This window comes from Garra rufa, chromosome 12 (assembly GCF_049309525.1).
Source record: "Garra rufa chromosome 12, GarRuf1.0, whole genome shotgun sequence".
Lineage (NCBI taxonomy): Eukaryota > Metazoa > Chordata > Actinopteri > Cypriniformes > Cyprinidae > Garra > Garra rufa.
Window position 1 is genome coordinate 20,718,598 of NC_133372.1, and position 10,106 is coordinate 20,728,703.

Consider the following 10,106-nt stretch of genomic DNA (forward strand, 5'->3'; position numbering starts at 1 on the left):
GTAATTCGGAAAACTGCTGTCCCTTAACACATTCTGCAGCTGTGTCAATAAATGCAACTTGAATTTCTGTTAATCTAGCAGAAAGCTATACTTTAATTCTATGCAATGGAGTTCTCTGGGCCAGAGCACATCTCAGATAGTCAAAAAGACGATGGCAACGATGTGTGCTGTGGTCAGACGAGTCCACGTTTCAGCTTGTTTCTGGGAAAAATGGACATTGAGTTCTCAGTACCAAAGACCAAAAGGACCATTCAGACTTTCATCAGCGACAAATGTCTCAACCTTTTTGGAATATGTTGCAGCCATGAAAATCTAAATTTGGTTGTATTTACAAAAACACAAAATAAAAGTCGGCCACTGAAAACATCAGAAATGTTTTCTTTGTACTTTAGTCAGTTAAATAAAGGTTAAAGAGGACAGATAACATTCTTAATTCCCAATTTTTCTCAAATTGGGGTTGTATTTAACTATTTTGAAAGTAGAACCAAAATGAGTTACTGCTGGCAAGGGAAATAGCAAACAATGAGCAGGACCTGGAATATTTTTTTGAAGAACAGCAGGCTATTTAACTGCTCGGGACAAACACGGCACTCATAAACAACAGTCAAAAAACTAGTTAATGATCATCCATGTTACAATAAAATCATGTAACCAGCAATTATTGTGTTGTAAACATTTGTTTTGCGACAGCTAATTTCATGCAATATAAAAGCCCCAATATTTGGCTGAGATACAACTATTTAAAAATCTGCAAAAAAAATATTGAGAAAAATTGCCAAATTAAGTTCTTAATGCTTTATTAATAATCAAAAATAAATTTGATATATTTATGGTAGGAAATTTACAAAATAGCTTCATGGAACATGATTTTTTTACTTATCCTAATGATTTTTGGCATAAAAGATTTTTTTTTTTTTGACCCATACAAGGTATTGCTGGCTATTGCTACAAAAATACCTGTGCTACTTATGACTGGTTTTGTGTTCAAGGGTCACAAATGTTAGTTCCATTAAGGGAAACAATGTGTTATTAAAAAAAAAAAAAAAAAAGATCCAAAAGCAACAAAAGATTTGCCTCAAGTTGTTTTGTAAAACAGTTTTATTCCAACACAAAATCTTATCAACATTTCAATTCACAACACAAGTTACTGAATAAAATTGGCCTGAGTACAAAAGAGAAACACATCAACATATAAAATATATATATAAAAAGCCCAATGGCTCTGAGCAAACAAAACAGTACTTGAGCACTGACACTGACCAAACTTCTATCTACCAACCCCCCCAAATAAAAAAAATCTGATCACTGATCAAAAAAAAAAGCATATTAGTCTTGACCAACTTAGGTCCACATATGATGTAATACTAAAATATAACACCATTCAACTGAATTGAGAAAGCAGATATTTTAGCAAGGTTTTGGCAATGTGGAGGAAGGTCAGCCTAAACTTTTAAAGAGAGAAAAAAAAAAAAAAACAGGAAACAGGAAGGACTGTGGTGACGGAGGGCAGAGGTAGTTATTTACATCAGGCCTCCCGTCTGTTGCTGAAATACGTCAATTGTATCCTCATCCTCCATTTCCAACTGGAAATAAATAAATCAGACATTATAGCATACACAAATGTCAGGCCGGTGACATTCAGAACTGGTTATATCAGTGAGCTGTACCTGAGCTGGTGTGTCAGTCTCATTAATTGGCTGCCCATCAAACCGGAACCGAATCTGCCGCATTGATAGCCCCTGTTCAAAACGGATAAAATAGACCCCTGAGAGTTAGGTAAAGCATCTTCAATAGCATTACCTCCAATACAGTATTGCATGTGTCCACCAAAACGCACCCAGTGATTCCTCAAAAACTTACATGTATAGAATGTCTGGCTTTGAAATTACAGATCCTACTTTTAACATTAAATATGTTTTATCTTAAAACAGGGAGGTCCAACGCTGCTCCAACACACCTACCTGTAATTATCAAGGAACCCTGAACACATTGACTGGTTAAGGTGTGTTTAATTGGTGTTGAAACTGAAATCTGCAGGACAGTAGATCTCCAGGGACTGGTTTGGAGAACCCGGTCTTCAAAACAGCAAACTGTTGAATGCCTCTGAATTTACATTTATGCCAAATTGCCAACAATTTTCAACACTTTCTTTTCTTTCACTATACTTATAATGACGGCCTTTAAGTTTTCACTGTATACACTTCCTGCTTCCTTGCTACCTAGGAACTTTTTTTTATTTAAAACATTTTTTTTATTGTTTTAACCAGTGTAATGCTGTAGATGTTTACAGAAACTTAATCTCGGCTGAGGATGCACTCTTAAAGATAAAGGTGCTTTATACGGTTCTTCAAGCGATGCCATAGAAGAACCATTTTTGGTTCCACAAAGAACCATTCAGTCAAAGGTTCTTTAAAGAACCATCTCTTTCTTATCTTTTTATAATCTGAAAAAACTACTTTCACCACAAAGAACCTTTTGTGAAAGTTTCTTCAGATGTTAAAGGTTCTTTATGGAACCATTTAGACAAAAAAGGTTCTTCTATGGCATCATGAAGCACCATTATTTTTAAGAGTGTGGTCGTAGATTCTTGGAACACATTTATAAAGATCTTGTTCCTTAGACTTAAAACTGAAGTCCTTATAAATGATCAACTCTTTAAATTGGAAGTAAATTGAGTTCCAAATAGCACTGGTTAGAGAGCTGAAATCTGGTGAAAATCTTACATTACTCATGATGTACAGATGTAACACAAAGCAGGCTTTCCACAGATTTGTATTAGCCCTAAGCTCTGAGACTTAAGAGTAAGAAACAAAAAGTGAACCTTATGTGCTACAGAGACCCGTTTTTGTTCCAACGATCTTGGACAACTTTGAGAAAATTAATGGCTCTTTTAATTTGATATGTTTTTTGCTAGTGAATCACTTAAAATAAATGATCAAAGTCAAGAGTTTGAATTAATCGGAGTGGATCCAGCGTAAATGAATTAATTGATTTGGTTTATCGGTTCCTCTTTTCGCGTCTTCAGCCATGTTTACACGACTCTGTCAGTATTACAACTGGCTTAGCTTGCTAGTTTTATGACATTAATTGAAAGAAGAGAAAATATAGAGTTTTCTGAATTGTGAGAATTTTGAGAGAAAGACATGTGCTTATTGAAACAATTAAACACTCATTTCATGGATACATTGTCTTTTTAATAATTCAAGCACTTTACAAGTACCTCTTCAGGAATATTGCTATTTACAAGGGTTTTCCAGTCCTTAAATTTAAAAAAGTCAAATTCAAGCACCTTGAACAAACCCTGCAATATACATAATATCCCTCATTGAAGACCAAAACAGGTGAAGCTGGGGGAGGTAGAGAGTTTTAGATGAAAATCTGATAATGTAATATTGAACTAGCTTACAGTGGATACTGAAACACACTACTTAAATGTTGAGCAAACAAACTCATTTGCTGCATTTACATACAGCTGAGATGTTTATCCAAATTTATAAGTTGCTTATTTTGCAACCAAAATATTGTGAAGTACACACATCATAGTTCTGTGCACCTAAACAAAGGACAATTATTTTTGTCAGGGATGGTAAATGATACAAAAGGGTGTGTATAAAAAACATGTACCTGTCTTTCACAATATGCTTTCATCAGTTTGTTGAGGGGTGTGTGCCTCTTGATTTTAAACTGAACCACTGAGCCATCCTGTCCGGCTACTTTCAGATTTATGTGGTCATTCTCTGTTTTCACACCCTCCTGAAATAAAAAAAAATGAAAAAGCAGTTATGAATAATTCTTGAACAATGGGAAAAATACCCGAACAACCATAAACAATGCTAAATAAAGTTTTTTCCATTTAGCAAACAAGTGCTCTGCACTTTCACCCATCTAAAATAATACACTGCCCTCCAAAATCTAAGCCATTTAAAGCAAGATATGCATTGAACAATAGCCTATAACCAGTTTCACATGATAGTGACACCACAACACAGATGAATTAGGTATTTAAAATTAAGTAATTTGTTTACAGCACACAATACACTTAAAGCAAACTCAGATTCACATTATACTCCACAGATGGCCACGATTTAGCAGTTACAACTACAAGAAACTCGAGTAAATCTGAACAGACACGATGATATACACTGCAAAACCACAAAATAGGGCCGTTATAAACCGCAGAAGTTTAAATCAACAAATCACTGAAACGGCACTGATTAACTTATTTGTTCGCGGGAGACCAGCGCTTTGCGCGCGAACAGTTGTTGAGCTCGCGTGAAACTGCACTGGTACAGTGCTTCGCTTACTCTTTTAAAGTTTTGTATTATCACTTGCTGTTTGTATGAGGTGCGAGCCACACTAGCGAACTAGATAATTAGCGTGTTAGCTTCATGAAACACCATCAACATTTCACTCGCTGGGCAATAAATGAGAGAAAGGAAAAAAAATGTTCCTTATAAATGGTACCCATTAATCATTTATCAAGGAATTATGGTGCTAAATAAAACATTTATAAAGACCTTTACAAACGTACCTTTGGCTTCTCGTCTGCCATGACTGCTTCTATCTCTCAGACACACAAGACGCGCGTAATGCCGCCGGACATGACGACATTTAAAAGAGTCCATTTCCGGAGTCCTATCTATGTAATGTTACTGACCCTTCTCCTCCCTGTTACAGACCCTTTTCCTGAGTAAACGATGAGAGCGCCATTACGAATTCGAACGTCAGATTGAATGCTTTTCTGTTCCGGTTTCCATAGGAACCCATTCAAATAGCGTCCATCTGTTTTTAATGTAGCTAACGTCTGCTGCTTCGTGTCATCTACACACTCATTAAAGTGAGGCACTGGCAAATGACGGTCATTGCCAAGTGATGGCGCTATGGAGCCATGTGCTTTTTAAAACATTTTAATAGGTTTAACATTAGTTTATTAGCTCGGAATATACCCTAATTTGACTAGAAATAAATGCAGACCGGAAATGCAAAGCATTCTTTCAGTTAAGAGTCGGACTTACTTCTGTGTTCAGGAAAAACGTCTATAGATAGACAAAATCAGGGAGGTCTATCACCAGCAAAGGTGAGTTTGCATAATTAGACAAAACAGAAAACAACCAGCATTATACCACTATGTAAAATTCAGAGAATTGTTCAAAACAATATATTTATTTGTCTTTAAAACAGTATACATTGCGTTCAACTGTAGATTTTACTTTAAAATCTGAAAAACAGCAGCATAATTGGAAGATTTGTTAAGCTCTAATTTGAAATAATTTAGTAAATTTTATTTATGATTTTGCCCATCTCTCTCTCTTACACACACACACACACACACACACACACACACACACACACACACACACACACACACACACACAAGTAAAATACACTACTAGACACATCCAGTAAAACAAAAAAAAAATGAAAAATAAAGTATTTCATTCTTTCCATAAGACTTTCATTCCATTCACTGCAAACAAATTTTAACAGTCAAAGCTTAGAATATAAATAATGGCATCTTTAATAACCCAAAAATGTAAAGTTTGTCCTTTTAAAACATCAAAACAGCTTCCTTTCCAATTATATACAAAAAGACAGAAATGATAAAAAGACTGTACATAAGTGATTCCTTCCAAATGTGTAAAAAAGGAAATAAAGTGAAACTAATACTTTACACCATCTTTCACACACTTTGTGACTTACTGTTATCTGATGTAAAACGACTTAAATTTGGCATTGAACCAGTGAGGCCAACCATGTCAAACATCACAAATCTGATAAATAGTAATGAAATAAATATGTAAAACTCAGGAAGAACATCAATAGAATTCACTAAGCACAAAAACACAAATAATGCATTACATCAAGGAAAATAGATTGAAAGAAAAGATGTAACATGTCCAGTGCTATCACATTACCCTCCACTGCTTTTAGGGTGAGGTATGAGTTGAAGAGTTTAGTTGTGGCTAACAATAAACTGACCCATTATGACTCAAACACTCATAGGCAACATGTTTATATTAATGACAACAGTATCTAATGACCAAGACCAATACATCAAGACATTTGTTGGATTACTCAGAGATTGGGATTCATAAATTTACCACCCAGTGTATCAAAGGTAACGTCCTGGACATAAAACCTCTTTGTGACACTGCTGACGGCTCATCCATGCACTTGTCTTTATGAGTATTAATGCTTACACAGCTATAAATGACCCCATTTTTCCACTGGAGGGAACTTGTCTATCTCTCCAGACTCTGTGACCTGTTGATCTCCAAGAATGAATGTTAACTTGTACCTCATTCTCACTTTCTCCTGCAAAAGAAACACAAATACATTTAACACAATCATTTAGTTAATCCTAGAAATTGTATCATGTAAGCACAAAAGCAGTTACTTTTCAAATGACACTAGTAAAAGTTAATCCCACTCACGCAAAATATTGCTGGGTTTAGCAATTGAGTCATTCTCAAAATATGGTGACAAACATTTTCCCAGACTTTTTAGTGATGAAAAACATTACAAATATTTAATCCCATATAAAGGCACTATAAGTTAACAGTTTTAAAAGATACAAATATGGTGTGACCCAATATTGTTTTAAACAAAACGCATTTCCTCATTTATTGATTTATTTTGTTTTCCTAGATTAGACATTAGTATGGAGGCCTGTTTCCACCATTTTTTTAACAAAGGATTATTAGATATAAACTCACAATTACAAGTTATACAGTCAGAAATGCAAGATATAAACTCAAAATTTTGGCTCCATAAAGTCCATTTTTGAGGGGAAAAAGACTAATATGTTCTAATATGAGTTTATATATCACAATTCTGACTCATTAACTCACAACTGTGTTATAAAGTTAGATTTACAAAATATAAACTCACAATGCTGAGAAATAAAGTCAGAATTGCACGTATACAAACTCACAATTACAAGAAATAAAGTCCGAATTGCTAGATAAAAACTCACAATTTGGACTTTTTTTGTCGCAATTCAGATTTTTTTCTTAGAATGGTGAGATATAAACTTGCACTTGTTATAAAGTCTATTTCTGAGGGGAAAAAAAGACTAAAATGTTCTTAAAATTGCAAGTTTATATATCACAATTCTGACTTATTAACTCACAACTGTGTTATAAAGTTAGATTTGCAAGATATAAACTTGCAATTCTGAGAAATAAAGTCAGAATTGCAAGCTACAAACTCACTTTATAAAGTTAGATTTGCAAGATATAAACTCGCATTTCTGAGAAATAAAGTCAGAATTGCAAGCTACAAACTCACTTTATTTCTCAGAATTACAAGTTTATGTCTTGCAATTCTGACATTTTAACTCGCAATTGCAAGTTTATATCATGCAATTGTGATTCCATTTCTCTGAATTGTGATATAAACTTGCAATTCTGAGAACATATCAGTCTTTTTTCCCCTCAAAACTAGACTTGCAGTTGTTCAATCAGTTATATCTCACCATTTTGAGAAAAAAAAAGTCAGAATTGCGAGAACAAACTCAATATTGTAGAAGTTTTGAGTTATCTAGCAATTGTTACTTTATTTCTTGCAATTCTGAGAAAAAAAATCAGAATTGTGAGATAAAAGGACAAAACTGCCTTTTTTATTTTATATTCACTGGCGGAAACAGGTTTTGATACATTAGTGTAAAGTCTAACAACTTTACTTCTTTTTTCCTTTAAGTTTATTTTAAGTTTAGGGTTAGGTTTTAGTATTTATAACTAATTATATGTAAAAACTGAAGTTTATGGAGTGTCCTCATTTTGATAGTTAAGTAAACAAGTGTGTGTTGTGTATGTCTTTCTTTACCTTCAGTGGGTTAGCCAGCAGCATGATCTGAGTGATGGAACTGGGGGGCATGAAGGGGTTAAAGGGGGCCATTTCTGTTCCAGAAGGGGGCTGCAGCTTCACCCTCATAGACTGTCAATCACAAATTATAGAGAAAACAAAAATGAATGAAGAAAAAAGAAAACATGTGAAACCAAAAGCTTTTCAGAAATGAATCTATGGAGTTGCCAAAAAATCCATAGAGTAAAAATGCTTATCTATCACAAAACAATAACTGTGTACTGGTAGGACCAATTTAAATGATATATGTGACCCTGGACCACAAAACCAGTCATAAGAGTCCATTTTTTGAGATGAGATTGAGAAAATGAGATTTACACATTATCTGAAAGCTGAATGAATATTTGAGGTACAAATATTTGAAAATCTAAGGATGCAAAAAAAAAAAATCAAAATATTGAGAAAATAGCCTTTAAAGTTGTCCAAATGAAGTTCTTAGCAATGCATCTTACTAATCAAAAAATATGTTTTGATATATTTATGGTAGAAAATTTACTAAAGATCTTTACTTAATAGCCTATTTCTGGCATAAAAGAAAAGTTGATAATTTTGACCAATACAATGTATTTTTGGCTATTACTACAAATATACTTGTGCTACTTAATACTGGTTTTGTAGTCCAGGTTTACATATGTAAAACTACTATTGTTAAAACTTCAGCAGAACATTCTGTGTTTCTCACCTTTGGCACAGCAACCTGAAGCACCACGTTCCTCACAAACAGTGGTGCTGCGTTCAGCATGGACACCACAATCACCAGTACATCAGGGCGACCAGGCGGGTGGTCAGTAGCAAAGTGCAACAACACACGAACACCATCCTTATCATAGGCTGTTACTGGGCACTCTTTACCTGTGAAAAGATAAAAGTAAAAACATACCACTAAGCCTAACAGGCAAGTAATTAATGTGGAAAAACTGACATAGTTCTCTAATATCAGAACAAAAGAAAGCTTTTATCAACAACATCCACATTCATTTATTGGCCTTACTTGGTTTGATAGCCTCAAGCGGGACAAAGACACTGCTCAGGGAGACATCTGAGCCTGAGGGTGACTGACTGTTGGGTAAGGTAGGAGAGAGGGATCTGAAGAGAGGGCTGTCCGGTGCAAAGCTCTGAGGTTTGGCAGAGGTTAAAGCAGAAGGCAATGGTGCTATTTCAGCGGGCAAACTGAATATGGTTAATGCAGGATGGATGTTCTCTCCTCCAGCTCTAAGTTCTCTGCTACCCAAGCTTGAATAATCCGACTGGCTGCTTCATACAGAAATAACAAACAATTAGTTGTGTTTAAAACAAATGAGCCATTCCACTAGCAGCACTTTGATCATAATTAAAGGATCTAATAATAGAATGTGCACGCTGTGCTCCATCCTTCCATGCATGAATGCTATTATTAAAATGCTTCATCTGCGAACAACTCGCAATTACCAATGGCATCAGTCCTATACACTAGAATATATTTAAAAATGTTTATTCCTATAATGAGAAAGCTGAATTTTCAGCAGCCATTACTCCAGTTTTCAGTGTCACAATTCTAATATGCTGATTTGGTGATCAAGAAACCTCTCTTATTATTATCACAGTTGAAAATGGTTGCTTATAGAGTGTGATGACTATTTCTACTTTACTAATTATACTTTATTTAATTCACTCTACCTAGCCTTGTCCAAGTCCAGCATGGCTAAATCTTTGCAGCCCTGCTGAAGGGAGTTTTCAAAGATTGAGGTAGCTTCAGAGACAGGTGGCGCTGTTGAGAAGAGAGGATTGAAGGGAGCAGAGTTGCCAAGTAGGTCAATCACTGGTTTGGAAGTCTGTCACAAAATAATAATAATAATTTTAAGAGTACATATCAAATATGATACGATGCAGATTTTCTAGGCATGTTGAACGTAAATGTCCAGCAGTCTTGTAATCTTACTTGTGAAGAAATCCACTGATTGCTTTGAGCTTCTTTTGTATTCCTTTCTGCTGACTTGCTTGAGTTTGAATCCAGATTAGTAAGGCCTGAAAAGTAGTGATTTCAAAGTGTTCATTTTAAACACTGAGATTGTCTTAAACTTAAAAGTGTTATTCTTACACTACCAGTCAAAAGTTTTTGAACAGTAAGATTTGTTTTTTTTTAAAGATGTTTCAGCCTGCATTTATTTGATCCAAAGTACAGCAAAAAAATAAAAAATAAATAATAATAATAATAATAATATTATATATATATATATATATATATATATATATATATATAT

The 10,106-nt window shown here is 34.5% G+C and overlaps 2 protein-coding genes across 3 annotated transcripts; both read right to left on the reverse strand.

Moving 5' to 3' along the window:
- Positions 1–1,095: 1,095 nt before the first annotated feature.
- On the reverse strand, positions 1,096–4,693 carry sumo2a (small ubiquitin like modifier 2a). Its single transcript, XM_073851672.1, has 4 exons — positions 4,532–4,693; positions 3,625–3,753; positions 1,668–1,739; positions 1,096–1,583 (listed from the first exon to the last, which is right to left on the reverse strand). Exons 1-4 carry the CDS (start codon positions 4,550–4,552, stop codon positions 1,521–1,523), a joined length of 285 nt encoding a protein of 94 aa, XP_073707773.1. The 5' UTR covers positions 4,553–4,693; the 3' UTR covers positions 1,096–1,520.
- Positions 4,694–5,494: 801 nt separating this feature from the next.
- On the reverse strand, positions 5,495–9,918 carry gga3a (golgi associated, gamma adaptin ear containing, ARF binding protein 3a). 2 transcript variants are annotated; one of them, XM_073852357.1, is made up of 6 exons: positions 9,785–9,918; positions 9,523–9,677; positions 8,858–9,117; positions 8,549–8,718; positions 7,828–7,938; positions 5,495–6,315 (listed from the first exon to the last, which is right to left on the reverse strand). In XM_073852357.1, the coding sequence occupies exons 2-6, from the start codon at positions 9,543–9,545 to the stop codon at positions 6,205–6,207; spliced, it is 675 nt and encodes a 224-aa protein (XP_073708458.1). In that variant the 5' UTR covers positions 9,546–9,677; positions 9,785–9,918; the 3' UTR covers positions 5,495–6,204. The 2 variants fall into 2 exon arrangements, with proteins under 2 accessions (XP_073708458.1, XP_073708457.1); XM_073852356.1 differs by having other exon boundaries at positions 8,858–9,120.
- Between the last annotated feature and the right edge of the window lie 188 nt (positions 9,919–10,106).